Below are 16682 nucleotides of genomic sequence, written 5' to 3'. Positions count from 1 at the left end.
ACGTTTTAGTGTCATACGGACACGTGGATATCTAAGTGGTCTGTTCTGCCACTTTCTTTTTCATTATCACCATTGTAGTTTTCGCCGTGAGTTAGACACTCATGTGGGATGAATTATAGAGTTCAATAAAATATACGTAAGTCGCCTGTTCTTTCACTGGCTTCATTGGTCGTTGGCTTTTTATGGCTGCTAGAGACAAATTTATTGCTCAAAGCAGTTAACGACGCGACAAGGACATCGACAGCGGTACGACAACAATGGTAATGGCGAATATGTCGGCCAAGAAGGCGCTGACGCAACTACGCCTGAACAGGGATGACGGGGCGAATTTGTTGTGATATCTTCAATAGAAAGCAACACGTCACACATTCGCGCCTCCTGAATATTTTGCCTTACATTTCTATGTCAAGATAAGGCGTTCCAGTTAAAGCTGATCAACACCGGGGCAATAAGCAGTGCTCAAAAGTGGTAGCTGGGACATACAGCAGTTCAGAGATTTTGAGTAGGCATATGTAAAACGTAATGCTGCATAAGCGGAAGATTTCTACTGAATAGCTATAAATATATCACTCCTCGACTTCGATTCCGCTGTTGAGGCGTTTGCCCCTTGAGCTAGTAAGTATAAACTGATTTGTGAATCATTATTATTTAGCGAATATCACACAGCATGTTATCGTGCAAGTAGCAGGCGCCCCTTTATGATTTAGCAGATGCGAAAAGACTGCGCCGTCTGCCGTAGGCGAGTTTTAAGACGTGTGTTTTTACTGTCGAAATCGCCTCGCATATTGCCTATTCACCTATAGAAAGCCCTGTGTGACAAAATAGATTACTTTTGCCTCTCCCCAAAGTGCATGTGACATTACATGCTTACATCTTTTGCGGGTGCGTAGAGTCGATAAGCGTAATTAGTTCTGAGCATAATTAGTAGAATTAGCAGGCAAGACATGTAATGAGGTATTCACAATTTCGCCGTAGTACCCTGCGATCTGTGCAGCAGGTATTCGCGCAGTTGTAGGTAGGGGAACTAATGAGCGCGAGTCATTTCACACTCGGTCATTGTGAAACGTGCTAAAATAATGACGGCTTGACATTTGACCAGTAATACCTGTAATACGCCCAAGCTTCCTTTTGAAGGCACTGTGAAAATGCCGGCCGCAGAAGCCAGCAACTTGTGCACCCAGGCTGAATCCCACGACGTGAACACTCTTCGGCGACAGACGATGCTTCGACGAGTGTATGATCTTTTGAATAAGCAGCGAGAGCTGAACACCTGGCACAGGCGTGTTTCTTGAAGCCCCTGAAGTAGTAAGGGTACGTGGCGCCTTTCTTCCAATCGACAATGAGTACGTTAGAGTGAGCCTGAGTAAAAGAAAGCGAGGAGATCACCTGACACACTGTCATTGCGGCAAAGTACAGCAAGCTATAGCTTTTCTTCTGTATCATCATTCGGGACACCCAATGCCCGCAACCGCGTTTTTTACTGCGACACGGAGACGTGAACTTGTTAATGGCGCTGGGCGTATTCACAAAGGCCTCACATGAGAAAAATTGGAGGTTGTGGGTGTGATCATCACTCATCGAATATATTACGATGCAAACTACCACAGTCTTATAAGGCAAGGAGAATGGCAAACTGGCCTACTTGGTGTCATAATGAGCAAAGGAGAAAAAAGCAGAAAAGAAAGGAAGAAAAGTGGTGGAGAAGGACGCAAGAATGACAGAAACATGACGCTGCTATGAAGTGATCATTCATGTCACTTCTCTTGTTATAGCTGACATTCTTATTCATAGCACATGCTGGTTGCCATGTACAATAGAGCAACACATGGAAAGGAAATGTAAAAATATATGGACGCTCTAGCGAAAATAACTGGTTGACGCCTTCGTTTTTAGACTTTTTCCTTTCCTTCTTACTGTTGCTACATTATGGCAGCCGAGCAATCTTGGTGACCCTTAACATAAAGCACGTAAAGTAGTACAAGAGGGAGGAACTTTGGCCATGTTGGTCCGACATGTTTAAAGATGAAAAGAACCGCGACTTAAGACGGGGCGTGATGGAGTGGACAAGACGATCGGTCCTGTCCGCTCGTCCTGTCTTCTCCTTCATCACGTTCCGTCTGAAGTCGTGGTTCTTTTCCTCTGTAAAGTAGTATGTCTGTGCAATGCCGACCTGACCCGTGGCGAAGGTGAAACTGGCGTTAAGCATTTCCCATACGTGGGCCGATCTCGGGGATAGTGCAATGCCGGGCCGACCTGCGGTGGAGGTGAAGCATGCGTTAAGCACTGCCCATACGTGGGCCTATCACGAAGATAGTGTAATACTGACGCGGCCCGCGGCGGAGGTCAAGCAGTCGTTAAGCACCTCCCATACGTGGGCCGATCCCAAAGATGGTGCGATGCCGGGCCGACCCGCGGCGGAGGTGAAGCAGGCGTTAAGCACTTCCTATACGTGGGCCGATCTCGAAGATGGTGCGATGCGGGGCCGACCTATGGCGGAGGTGAAGCAGGCTTTAAGCACTCCCCATACATGGGCCGATCCCGAAGATAGTGCAATGCCGGGCCGATCCGCGGCGGAGGTAAAGCAGGTGTTAAGCACTTCCCATACGTGGGCCGATCCGGAAGATGGTGTGGTGCCGGGCCTACCCGCGGCTGTGGTTAAGTTCGCCATTAAGGGGCCCTCATACACAGTTTCGCTGGTCACCCTTCTTCACAGAGTGGAAGGGCACTGAGTTTTCTGAACCGTAGAAAATATAATTGAGTATGGCATGGCGCCAGCGTCCGTTGGAAATGTCTCAGAAGCTATAACCGGAACATGATGAATTGTAAATAATTTGTCGTGTCAGTATCCAGGGGCAGTTTCAGTTGGTGCTTACATGTCTCACACCGACGTGGTAGATGCGCTTTCGCCCTGTAACTAAAGCTTACGCCACTGTAAGAAAGAAAAAAAGTGTTTGTCGTTTTGCATATTGAACAGCGTGTCTTCAAGTGTCACAACACCGATTTTATTTGGTAATTCGTATTTTCACTTAAAAAATGTCAAACTAACAGGCGACACGTGGTGTTACTGCCAATTTGGTATCCATTTCGTTTTCTTCGCGCGAGGGAAATGCAACATTTTCTTATTTCAACAATGCTTTTCAATAGACAAGGCTCTATAGTCACATATCTCCGTCAGAGAAGCGTCAGCTAGTGTGGCTCGGACCTTGCAGCGACAGCGCATAAACTTATGCTGATGTAATGCGTCACATAGGCGCTCGTCGCTTCTTGTGCCGATTGTTGTCACGAAAGAAATTATTACGAAAGCGGAGTGATACAGTGACTCTTCTTCGTTTGATATACTTATCCTTGAGCGCAGACGGGCCAATAACGTGTAAATGGACTCGGCGGGTATGTTAGGCGTAACTTGATAGAAGGGAACGATCTCTTTGCGGGTACCTGGTGAATGCTAAAATGTCTGTATTTATGCCTCACACCTTCTTTACTATTATGTTATAGTACACTGTGTAAAATGGAAGCGCACGAATCGCCTCAGCTTTGTTATTGGTGCAATAATATCCATCAACGGGAGGCTTCCTGGAGGTCCGTTCGAACGCGTCCGAATGACTGCTGGGTCTGTTTATTTCTTGTCGAGTCCGCAACACCGCGACGAGTAGAAGTCATCGGTTGCGTCATCGCTCATAAACAAATATAGAACCATTTTGCAGGAACACCTCACGGACACTGACACGGAGAAGTGCAGTGGACGCGAACGAACGGTCAACATCCACTGCTGCTGAGCAATGAGCCCTCGCTGGCCGCAGTGTCACACCTAGGTGCATAAACGGAGCAGCTCAGGCCTACTTATTCCAAGCTGCGACCCGAAATAGATATTTATGGCCTCAAAATAAAGGGTTTACGACAGGGGACCAGTGTCTCCCAGTAAAAATGTATCGAGCACTTAATATTCAACAGTGTCGGTACTGTTCGCAACACTGGAACCAGTGTGCGCACAAACGCAACCAGCACAATTTCCAGTACGATACAGCGAACTCCAGCGAAAACCACTGCGTGTACAGAGCGTACGAGTGTGCCCCAGCGCCTCGGCCATTGAAACCAGCGCCTTGCTCAGTGTGACCAAGCTCTGTGGATCTCACTGGTGTTACGGTGGCTCCCAGGTAGCTCCAGCGTCCCCACAGTGCGATCCAGTGTCAACAAACGCGCTGGTTTCGCACTGGAAGCCACTATAAGACGCTGACTTTGGCGATAGGACTGTTTTTGATTATTTTCAACACATTGTTCTCCTGAATGTCTGCCACATTATTGCTTAGCTAACTGTTAATCACTACGTGCCTACTGGACATGCCCTGACCTGGTACTGCTAGACATTGTTTGGTTACGTACACTGATGTCATCTAAATGTTTGAAAATATCACCTTAAATCTTTTATATATGCTTCAACAATAAGACGAGCACTTTGGAAGCTATTTTGTAGATACGGTGGCCTTTCAACTACGCATTCTTATTCATGATACACCGACGTCGCTCTTCATTCGAATGAAAATTTTCCTATCTGACTTCAGCGGAATGCTACAGGTTGGACCCCTCCTGGTGCGCTAGAAATACATACTCGCAGCTTAGAGTTCATAACCCGGCTTCTCAGACTTCCCTTCATGTTACTCAACAATGGAGTACGCATCTCGGCGACACAAAAACGTGCGTGTTTATGAAACTTAGCTCCACTAAAGAACATTTCAGTTTGTCCTTATGTGAAGCTTATTACACTTTGCAATTTTCGGAGTTTGCATTATTTGAAATGTTCGCATTCAGTGTTCTCCCACAAGGCATGGTTATCAGAAAGAAAAGGGTACACAACACATTTTCTTTATCTCCCTGAAGAATGCTGGTATGCGCCACGGCTGACAAACTTACACTTAAATATGTGAAGAGTTCTTATTGCGCATGCCAGGGACCTGAAAATACATCTGCGATGTGAGAAGCGGCGGTTAAAAACTGCGTATTGGTTGTCACACCTGCTTCCCACCGCAATACATGACACCAGAGTTTGACAGCCATGTGCATTAAGACTCATCAAATACAAATTTTCTGTCGTCTGTGGAAGTCAACATTATGTCCACGTTCCATAAAATTTGAAAAAAAAGAAAAAAAACGAAGAATGAAAAAGAACTTAATGAATCAGTGCCACCGGTTAAAAATGTACAATCTGGAGTTTAACGAGCCAAATACACAATCTGATTATAAGGTACGCCGTCGTGGGGAACGCTGGATAATTCTTTGAGCCATGCGGTCAGTACAGGGTACAGTAGTGTTTTTGCAATCCCTCTCCATCGCAATGCGGCTGCCGCAGCTGGGGGATCGAACCTGTCATCTTCGTGTAAGGCCACAGCTGCTGAGAGATCAGAGTGGGTTCATCAAGATCCTACTACTTAAATGTAGGGACGTTAGCAGTGAGAAAAAATTAGATAGAACAATTTTTCTATGCAAACTAGTATTTTAATGAGGTTGCTAGCAGTTTTGCGATATCATTACCGTGCGTTTTATTGTGGGTATTTGTGCCCGCGTGATTGCGTCTGATTTCTGAACACACATGCGTGTGCGTCTCTCTCTCTTTCTCTCTGGGTGAGTGTGTGCGTGTGTGTGCGTGCTCGCGCGTATTACTGAAGCTTGAAATTTGGCGTGCGTGTATATTTTCAACGCCGTACATTTTACTAACAGACGATACTCAACTCGGAACTTTTTTCTCATTCATTGTGGAGCGAACTCTCAAAAGCGCAAGAAGGTAATCGGAATATATCTTACGTATCTCATGAGGCTGTCCTTCAGGGAGATGACCCAGGGCCTCTGGCCATTCTCGGTAAAGCCGTGTATAATTGCGACGAGTGGCCTTCTCATATGCCAACGCCTCTTCTCCATCACGTTGGGCCAAGTCGCGTGGCTTACGACCACTCCTTCACGTGCGCCTTTTCCGAAGAAGGTTATTTTGGTGCCGATTTCTTTGGGAGAGTCGGGCCCAGCAGTCTCGAGGCTCATTTTATCTTTCGGGTTGAAACATCCTACGCCGTCGTAGCAGGGAAACCTTCCAAGCTTTGCTTTAAGCAATGCCGTCACCTGTTGGAACGAAGAGAGACGGTAATCCACATAACGCTGTAGATCTATAGCAAAAGATGCAGGAATAAACATGAAGATGAGGAACACTCCGCTGAAGGCCAACCATTTTTCACAGCTTATATGCTTGTATGTATGTATGCATGCATGCATGCATGTATGTATGTATGTATGTATGTATGTATGTATGTATGTATGTATGTATGTATGTATGTATGTATGTATGTATGTATGTATGTATGTATGTATGTATGTATGTATGTATGTATGCATGCATGCATGCATGCATGCATGCATGCATGCATGCATGCATGTATGTATGTATGTATGTATGTATGTATGTATGTATGTATGTATGTATGTATGTATGTATGTATGTATGTATGTATGTATGTATGTATGTATGTATGTATGTATGTATGTATGTATGTATGCATGCATGCATGCATGCATGCATGTATGTATGTATGTTTGTATGTATGTATGTATGTATGTATGTATGTATGTATGTATGTATGTATGTATGTATGTATGTATGTATGTATGTATGTATGTATGTATGTATGTATGTATGTATGTATGTATGTATGTATGTATGTATGTATGTATGTATGTATGTATGTATGTATGTATGTATGCGTGCATGTATGCGTGTATGTATGTATGTATGTATGTATGTATGTATGTATGTATGTATGTATGTATGTATGTATGTATGTATGTATGTATGTATGTATGTATGTATGTATGTATGTATGTATGTATGTATGTATGTATTGTTTCGAGAAAATAATATACAGTATTCCAGAGGAAAACTGAAAAAATTCAGGAGCCATTCGACCTTGTGAAGGTGGTTGGCCAGCGATGCTGCTGTGGTGGATGCATAAATTACGTTGGGATAGAGTTTTGTTAGTATATAGCTTTACATATAATTGTGTATGTCATTTATGGGAAACACAAAAAAAATACACAATCATTTGTCGTCTTCTCTCTTTGCTTTTTATCTTTATCTTATCAACAATATGATGATGCCCTTGTGGCGGCTGTGATACACTGCCGATGGCTCTTTTACGACGACGCTCTAAAGGCGCAGTTGTTGGCGGCGCAGCTGCGACGGAGCGCTGTGTAGACGCAGGTGGCCTTTAAACACACCGGTTAAACCGAGCCTCGACGCGGGTGATGATATGCGTTACCGGGGCGCAGTCCAAAAGAGTGCACAAAACAAAACACGTTTGTTTATATTTTGCGATTTAGCGTACCTCCTAGCTCACGTACTCACGTACGGGGCAGAAACCTGGAGGCTTACGAAAAGGATTCTACTTAAGTTGAGGACGACGCAACGAGCTATGGAAAGAAGAATGACGGGTGTAACTTTAAGGGATAAGAAAAGAGCAGATTTGGTGAGGGAACAAACGCGAGTAAATGATATCTTAGTTGAAATCAAGAAATCGAAATGGGCATGGGCAGGACATGTAATGAGGAGGGAAGATAACCGATGCTCATTAAGGGTTACGGACTTGATTCCAAGGGACGGGATGCGTAGCAGGGGGCGGCAGAAGGTTAGGTGGGCGGATAGGATTAAGAAGTTTGCAGGGACGACATGGCCACAATTAGTACGTGACCGGGGTAGTTGGAGAAGTATGGGAGAGGCCTGTGCCCTGCAGTGGGCGTAACCTGGCTGATGATGATGATAATTCCTAGCTAATTAGCTGAATCAAACTCGGAAGGACTAGAGTTGGAACGAATTCCGCAACGTTTAGAAGTGCACTGTCGACAAACTAATAATGACAACTAAATGAAACTTAGTGTAATGATAGCTTCATCTTAGCGACCAATTTCAGTTTTTTTTTTTTTTTGCAGGATACCTACGTTAGATTGAGAGCCACAGAGCATTCGCTACAAAAGTGACCTTGCCGCAAGGCATTTTCTATTCACAACCACAATTTTTCTATAGGGTAGCCACGGGCTCGTGACAAGCTGCTCGTGGCAGACTCACCAGCCCCAGTAGGTGTTTAACCCCGTTAACCAATTTGTCGTAACGTGGTAAAGCATTCTTTACCATTTCCGTGAAGTACCTTGGACAGGCAGGCTGATGTTTCAGGTAACTAGTGATTGCGACAGCGCAATGATTTCAAAGGCTCGTTTTGCTATTATCACTCTGTTGGCCATTGTAGGCTATATCTTAGGTAATCCCACCTTTGATTACAAATGCTGGATAATGTGACGTTGGAGTTTGATAAGTTATATTGTGAGGGCGTTTCTTATGAGAAAGAAAAAAAACTAATTATTACAAGTAAGTTTGCTTTATTTCTATTTTGAAGTGCGAGGCTTATTTATATTGACATGTCTACTTGCTTATCTATTACCAGTGACCGCTTTCTACCGGCCAATAAATGTTAAACGTAATCGCTCGGCGTAGGACACGACTGCATGCATCGGAAGTTTCTCGAATGTTATACGGGTCATGTACTAAAATTCGATGCGCTTGACCAGCAGATAACATTTCGGACGATCGCTGACTTCTCTCGCCGCTTACTTGTTACATTACTTGTTTTGCTGGGCACAAGTTCGCCCAAGAAAGAGTTACGTGAGTTACAGTTGTCACTAGTGTGTTTTTCATTGTCACCACAACCTGACAACATTCTGCAATGCAGAAAGCGTTACACAAGAAAGGGAGGAAAGGAAAAAAATTACGCGCCATAGCCGGTTAGTGCACAAATAATCATCAATGACAGATTTACGGGTGGAAGCGATGAAGATAGTGACAGCAGAGACGGCCAACAGGTCATATTCATCCGGGGTCCGTGGGATGTATGTGTCAACAAAGAAACCAGAAGAAAGGAAACCGAAGGCCCGATTTTTGTCAGTCATATCATGAGAAGCCAACAAAGACACCAAGGGCAGCATAGGTGAAATTACATGTAGGTATTGATTCAAATAAAGTAATGGTAAATTAATCAAAATCAAGATGGATAAAAAACAATTGGCCGTAGATGGGGTACAAAACCACCTCTTCGCACTACGCTTGCGATGCTCTCACCAAGGAAGCCACCACGGCGTTGTTTTTCCATCCACTTTCTGGGGTGTTCCAAACCTGGGAATGTTAGCCAGCACCACACCTCATGGCCTCGACGGCGGATGTGGAACATCCTTTTTTGTCGCAGGCGTCACGTGTACGAGATCTTATTGGTTGGAGGCAACTGGCTAGTAAACGCACACATGCTAAGTGAAATCATCAATTCCGCTTTATTCGAGGCCTCGCTGTGTAATGAACTAGAAGAAAGAAAACTGATGGTCCGTTTTTTATTAGTCATATCACGAGAACCTAACAAGCAACGAAACCAAAGATAGCATACGATAACTTGCACGTTCGTATTGACTGAAGTAAATAAATGATAAATTAATGGAAACGAAAGTGGATGCAAGAACAACAGGCCGCAGGTGGAGCAAGAACCCATTACTTAAAATTTCGCATGATTTGATGCGTTCAGGTAGTATGCGTGGCTTTATTAACCAGTTGTCTGCACCCAAAGAGATCACGTACACGCGACGCCTTTAAGAGGACAGGATGTGCCACACCCGCCGTCAAGGCCGTGAGATGTGGCGCTGGCTAACATTCCCCGGTTTAGTTCTCGTAGATAAAGATAGATACCACAGAAAGTGGATGGGAAAACAGCGCCGTGGCAGCTCAGTTGGTGAGAGCATCGCACGCGTAATACTAAGACTTGTTTGTACCCCACCTGTGGCTTGTTTGTCATCCACTTTCGTTCCCGCTAATTTATCATTTGTTTAATTTAACTAATGAGTACGCGTAATTTCCGTTATGCTGTTCTCCTTTTCCTCGCTTGTTAGCTTCTGATGATTTAAAAAGGCTATTATGAAAAAACAAAAAGGGACAGCAACTTCATGACAGTACGGCATGTCACAAAGTTCGGTCTCTCTGAAGTTAGTTTTTTGAGAGTGGCTCATGAAAATTTTGTGGACCAATGAAAAACGCAACATTTTCCTTCGCAAACAGAGGTTAGTGCGCTGTAAAGTGAGTTTGACCGATATTAAACTGGAAAACGGGAATAACTTGACCGAATGAAAAGCGCATTACGATTCTGTACTGCCTCTAATTGATTGCAATACGCATTCCAGACTAGCATCTCTCAACGCTCATGCGTGTTGAAGCTTAGGTGGTACAAATATTTTATATATACTTACGAGCCCACTCAATGGTATGAGTGTACGCGTGCGTTGAGTGTCTTTTGAGTGCAATTTGCTCTCCCGAAATAATTTAGTCGTTTGCGCTTTTCCTGGAATCACTATCTGTCTGGGCACTATATCTGTCACTATTTGAATCACTTCCTGTCTAGGCAATAGCTGTCTTAATTAACTCGCCTATCTATATACGATGCTCAAGTTAAGAGGTTCGGATTACGTAAAAACTACTTGAGCGTACCGGTGTCCTGCGTTTACCCGCGTCCAGGGCGCTAAAGAGACATTCAAATTATGTTTGAGCATCTTATGCTGCGCGCGTTCTTTTTTTTTTCATACGGGCAAAATTGAGGAGCTCTTCGCACAAACGCTTTTCCGCGGCGACAATGGTAGGAGACGCGTGAACGAGTATCAGCAGTGAGTATCCCATAGCTTCCTTAGTCGTATCAAATCTGCAGGTCGGTACTTATGCTTTGTGGGCTACGCAGTATCAATTTTACGCGCTTGCTATTCTGAACACTGCATTGGTCTGAAATGAACGCAAAGAAAATGAAAATTCGAATTCGCTAACGCTATTGATCATTTAAACGGGCAGCACCTTTCGTTTGCTTTACTTCAATACGACGCTGCGGAAACCATGATCTACATGGGCTTAAGGCGACGAAACACAAATAAAACATCAGTTGTGTTCAAGAAAGTAATATGTTGTACCTTCAAGTGCGCTAAAAGCCTACTCACATCTTCCAGATTATACTTCGTCAAGTCGAACCACGAAATGGCGTTTACGGACTGGAAACTTTCCTTTAGCTTGTCGATTTGCCATCCAGGTACTCTTGAGCATTTGCTTCCTTTCACTTTCTTCAAAGCAGCTAACAAAGTGGCACTCCAATGATGCGGCGCGTTCTGCACCTCCTGTAAAAAGTTTCGTGTAGCTTCTAAGAGAACGGCGAATGGACTCCGAATATTTTTTTTGTTTCACTGAGTGATCACTAAATAGAATGCACATTGAATTTGTTTTACTTATCACCTGCTTGTAATTAGCTTGGAGGTTGTGTTTATTGCTTTTTGTGCCCTGAAATCAAACACAATGGTCTCCTTGCGCGCATTCCTTGTAAAAAGACTAGGTGCCCAACATACGACAGCTATTTCTGTTATACACCTGTCATCTTGTCACAAGTGTTCTTTGATGGCTTGAAATAAGCTCGCGATAAGAAAATGCGAGGCTTATTACGAAAATTCTTGCCAATGTAGCAAAAGTTTACGATACATGTCGACAGTTGAGAATTCCAAACACAGGAAACAAAATATTCCGTTCTGTTTTTTTTAATTCATGAGTTGAAGAAAGTCTTAAAAGGGAGAGAAACTTTTCTATAAGAAAGGTGTAGAGTACGGCCTGAGTGGCGTGATTGTTAGCTTCCACTCGACGTTGAGGATAGGTGTTGTGGAAACGATCGGGACAGTGCATCAAGGTGGTATGAATAGTGTGATGCAGAGAACTGCTTCAAAGTCTACTGTTTCGGTGCAACATGCGCAGGAACGCTGCGCGGTTTACTTTCTTTGACGGAGAGTGATCAAGGATATGGTAGCGTATCAAGGCAGGCATGTCTGCGGCATGCATGATTTCCGCAGCTGTTCTCGCCACAGGCGTCACAGGGGAGCAGCCGCAGGGCGTCAATTATTCGCCGCAGCATCGCAGTGGCGGCAGAACCGATTGTGTTCGTCTCGAAACGCTCTTTTGTTCGCGTTGGTATTCGAGTGCCAGCGGTCTTAAGCGTGATCATTAGGCAGTGTGTTGGCAGTGTGTGGTAGTGTGTGTGTGGCTTCCGCTGCTGATGTTACGCATCACACTTGTAGGCTCATACGAAGTAAATTTAACGAGCTCCTGCTGGACCTGGGTGACGGGGGCCATGGTTCTGCTCTTCAATTCGATGACGACGCGGTCGGTCCCACTACTCGCGAACTGACGCTGCCGCCTCCTCGTGCGTCAAAGTGTGCTGATGTGTTGCAGTAGTGTCATCTGTTATTTTTATATACCTTTAGAGCTTGCCTGAAGGGTTCCATCGCAACTCAAGCATTTCGCTACTTCGACTGTACGTAAAGAATTGTCATGGCAGCCTGCACAACGGATGAATGTTGTCTGGCCCGTGCATAAAGGGCTAACGTTGCCCAGCGTTGAGCACTTGCGGCATTGAAGGGGTTGGGGCACAAATGGCGGCACCGGGTTTCTCACTTAGCCCACCTTGACTTGGGTAGGTGAGGTGAGGTAAAGCATCTCACTCGAGATGCTTGCGAAATGACCGCACCCTTGGAGATCAATTATCTTGACGGTTGAAGACAACGTATCCTGCAACCACTTGTAGGTAATGCCAATGATGAGATGGGGGATAACTTAGGCCCTAGTCTGATTACAGTGCGCAATAAATAAGCGCACTTCAACACGCCCAGGCATGCGCACGGTTCTCAGTTTTTTAGGGCGGCTTGCATTGCTACGTAAATTGTCACTATATTCCTTCTATTATTAAACCGGACTTCATTTACCCCGGACTGCTTTTCCAAGATAAGCATTGAGAATCTTCGTGTGCATTGAATTCAAATAAGTTGAGGTGTCGAGAGGGACGTAGGCAATGGTGTAAGTCGTAGGAAGTGTTCTGAGGGAGACTTGCTCACTCGCTTCTTTATTTATCATGCGGTGCTTTCTGTGTAATCATTTGCTCTTAACGATAGTGAAGTGGCTGTCGGAGTCAACGGCCCACTGTTCGAGAAGTGGGATATTCTAAACATGTCCAAGACGACGTTCTTATTATGACACCATCGTGTAGTGGAAGTGCGATGAGACGGTCCCGACAAGTTCATCAAACGAGACTCTCATGAGAATGTAATACGAGGACGTGAAATTTTGTTTTAGGCTATAACTTATCCTTCTAGGAACACAAGGTGTTGCCGGGACGCATGCCTAATATCCTTCTTTTGGCAGGAGGAGCAGTAGATTTTAATGAAGGCTTCCTGTGCGAAATGTGTACTGAAGCCACCGCCACGAGGACTATTGGAGCAAGTTTGGTTTGGTTCGGTTTGATGCCTACTTGTATGGCACAGTCCAGTGAATCAATTATTAATCAGATGCCACTAAGTAAAAAAGGTAAAAAGCCTAAAGGAATTCTTTTGATTTGGGAAAGAGATAATAAATGAATACTAATCTTTATTATCCATTTTAGGGCTAAATTATAGAAAGACACTATCAGTATTTTTGTTTTCATGGTGACGAAAAAAAGAACAGATCAAATTAACTAGGAGAGAAGAAACGTTCCATCACTTCCCTTCGTCCACTTCCTCAGCTTATACATTTTTATATTCCTGTTACCTCTCAACACTCCTCCTTATTCAATACATCAGGTTTGATAAATTGTTTACAACAATCAATTTGCACCCTCTTAATAACTGTACGCCAGGACTAACAAATTTAAGTATAGATTATTTCCCTATGCCATCGATATCGGGAACCAGCTGGTCCTAGGCATTCCAATGTTGCCGATAAACGAGTTCGCTGCAACATTTGACGATTACGAACCTTGTGCTTTTTAGGACCATGTATTTCCCCCTTATGTATTGCATTGTCTTTATTTCACCTTCTCTTACGCATCTTTCATGATTGCGGAACAACACTAATGAGATAAGCGTGTTTTGGTTGCAGTATCTATAATAAATAAAAACTAATTAAACATGTGTAGTTTATTTTTCATGGAGCTTTGCAGAATGGATTACGCCCCAAACTAAATACCGGCTAAATAAGAATGTAATAACATGCGTTGAAACGTTACGTCTCATGATTAAAATATGTAAGTGCCAGGGGTCTGGTGTGACAGAAGATTGTGCAAAGCCAATGGATGCAGCCAACGCGCCACTGTAATTCACGTAAAGCTCACCGTAAAGTCATATCAATTAAAACTGGGGCTATAGTTAAGTGCTATTTCTCGAGGTCTATTTCTGTGCGAGGGAGAATTTCCTGCGTCGTGGTGCACCTATAACACTACACAGGAGGAAATGAGTTGAAAAAATAACTTACCTTAGCGAATTCCATTAAGCGGAGAGTTTGATTGTATACATATTCGTCCCAGCCTTCTCCAGACACATCTACGTTGTCTGGAGGGACGTCCCCTTCTTCTTCATATTCACAGTTCGCATCCTCCACAGCAGACGCATAGTGTAGGGCAAACGTCACTGGGAAAAAGGCGTAAAATTGTAAAATTGTAAAATTGAATGATGTGTCAGCTATCCAAATACAACCAGTGAAACATGTAATCGACGCTTTGGCGCCATTTCTAGCTCATATTTCTAATCAAAATTTATCATAAGGAATTTTTCCGCGTGACATGCAGACCGCCAAAGCAACTGCAGTATTGAAAAAATGGTGCAAACATGGAACGAGCAACTACAGGCGGATATCCATATTACCAGTCTTTTCTAAAGGTTTTGAACAAAATAATATTACAGCGCCTGTCATCTTTCGTGGATCGCTGCAATCATATACATTTTGCTTAATACGGCTTCCGAAAAAAAATAAATTCACTGAACTTGCCTTTCCAGCCCAAAAGGAGTTCATATCAGAGAAATTCGAATGTCAGGAAATGGTACTCGGCCTATTTTTATATTTCTCCAAGGCGTTGGACCTTGTTAATCACAGCATTTTGTTAAGAAACTTTATGGTATTAGAGGCGTAACACACTGTTTAATTTCCTCCTATTTACAACATACAACGCAGCATGTAATGATAGCAAGAAAAAGGTCAATTGAGAGACCCGTCAAATGTGCAGTTCCCCAGGGAAGCATTCTAAGACCATCCTTATTTTTACTGTATAATAATGAGATCCCAGCCATTTACAGTCCAGCTCAATTGACCTGTTCATTTTTGCGGGAAATTCGGGCACAGACTTAGTAAATGGAGGTAACGAAGCGCTACCTAAAAAAATGACTGGGCCACTGAAAACCACTTAAACGTTAATATAATACAACTTTGAACAAACCTGTTCAGGTTACTCCAATTAAGTTAGGTGTCATGGAAATAGAACTAGTATCATCAATAGAAACCTTGGGAGTCTACTTTGGTGAACACATGCCATGGGATGATCACGTAAACCATATTTTTAGTAAGTTGTATAGAACGATTGGTATCATACGCCGCGTTTGTTTTGAATGATCTGTACCTGTCAGCATGCTTCTTTATAACGCTTTTTTTAAACCAATAATTAACTATGGGTTGCTGCTGTGAGGTACAACTACGAATGAAATTATCGACAAGCTAGAAGTGTTGTAAACGTGTGTGGTTTGTTTATTATGCAAGGTTCCATACTAATTTTGCACTGAGGACTTTTTCATGAGGCATAGTATTATTAAGGTGAATTTTATGTGCGCCTATAATTTGTCTCGCCAGTACAAAGTTGGTATACTCAATAATACTAACGCGCTAACAACACTTGCTGGACTAGAAGCGAACATTACACAAAATAAAACGCACAAACTGTGAGAACGGCAAATAAAAGAAAATGTCGAACAAATTATGGCAAGTACAAGCTACAGTTCTTGCTACCCATATTACTAAATACAATTAGCAGAGAACAGCTCTCTGACATCACAACTCTCATTCAAAGAACTACGGAGAGTATTACTGAAAGTAACATCATAACCGTAAACTCATACACGTTTGTACGAAATTCTTGCCGATTTGTTTATTTTCATTTTGCTGTTGATCGAAATAGCGTTTGTGTGAGTTTTGAGACACCCGCCATTCGCAAGTAGGCTTTGCCTGTACGTGATCCATGTGCGCTGCACTGTATATTTATTTCTTTTTCCTGTTGCAACTACCGTGCAGAGTGGCCAGGTCTCCTTAAGCTGTTTAAACATGTTTTACTCCTGGTATCCCCGAACTATGTTGCAAATCAACTCAAATTCTATTCAATTCAATTCAATTCAACCTGGGTCAGGGATTGGTAGCCAGCGGGTTTTGTGGCCAGCGAGTGGATTCGCAGCCTTCGCACACGCAAGGCCACCGCGTAGGCTCCGCGACGTCGCCGCTAGGTGGCGTAGAGTGTAAAGAGGGCAGCAAGGGAGCAGAGTGGCGCTGCTGCACACGTCTCATACACGATGCGTTTTTGAAATGTGCCAATACGTTGCGTCGGTGTATCTAAACGCATGCTCTTTGACCGTCATCGTGACATAGGTTCTGCTAAGTATTTTTCAGCATACGTGATAAATTGTGTTGTTTGCTATAATTTCGTGGCGTTAAAATTGGCCGTTTGTTTGGAATGTAACACGGGTCGCAGGTGTAATATATATTTCGAAGCTCTATATATTCAGTTATTTTAGTGACCCGTCAAGGTTTATCGAAG

General features: G+C 43.6%; 2 protein-coding genes across 6 annotated transcripts in view; one reads left to right on the top strand and one right to left on the bottom strand.

Moving 5' to 3' along the window:
* LOC135906758 (uncharacterized) overlaps positions 1-16682 on the top strand; it is a 308457-nt gene that overhangs the window by 45067 nt on the left and 246708 nt on the right. The gene's annotated exons all lie outside the window — the stretch shown is intronic.
* Positions 1-16682, bottom strand: part of LOC135906796 (uncharacterized) — a 33967-nt gene that overhangs the window by 8213 nt on the left and 9072 nt on the right. For all 3 annotated transcript variants that reach the window (XM_065438393.2, XM_065438392.2, XM_065438394.2), the window contains exons 3-5: positions 14363-14517; positions 5797-6105; positions 1106-1359 (exon numbers count right to left, since the gene is read on the bottom strand). In XM_065438393.2, coding sequence (XP_065294465.1) covers positions 1106-1359; positions 5797-6105; positions 14363-14517 — 718 coding nt within the window. The remainder of the gene's footprint in view (positions 1-1105; positions 1360-5796; positions 6106-14362; positions 14518-16682) is intronic.

The sequence above is a fragment of the Dermacentor albipictus genome, chromosome 7 (genome assembly GCF_038994185.2).
Source record: "Dermacentor albipictus isolate Rhodes 1998 colony chromosome 7, USDA_Dalb.pri_finalv2, whole genome shotgun sequence".
Lineage (NCBI taxonomy): Eukaryota > Metazoa > Arthropoda > Arachnida > Ixodida > Ixodidae > Dermacentor > Dermacentor albipictus.
Note: the sequence above shows the minus strand (reverse complement) of the source record. Positions and strands in the feature narration are given on the sequence as shown.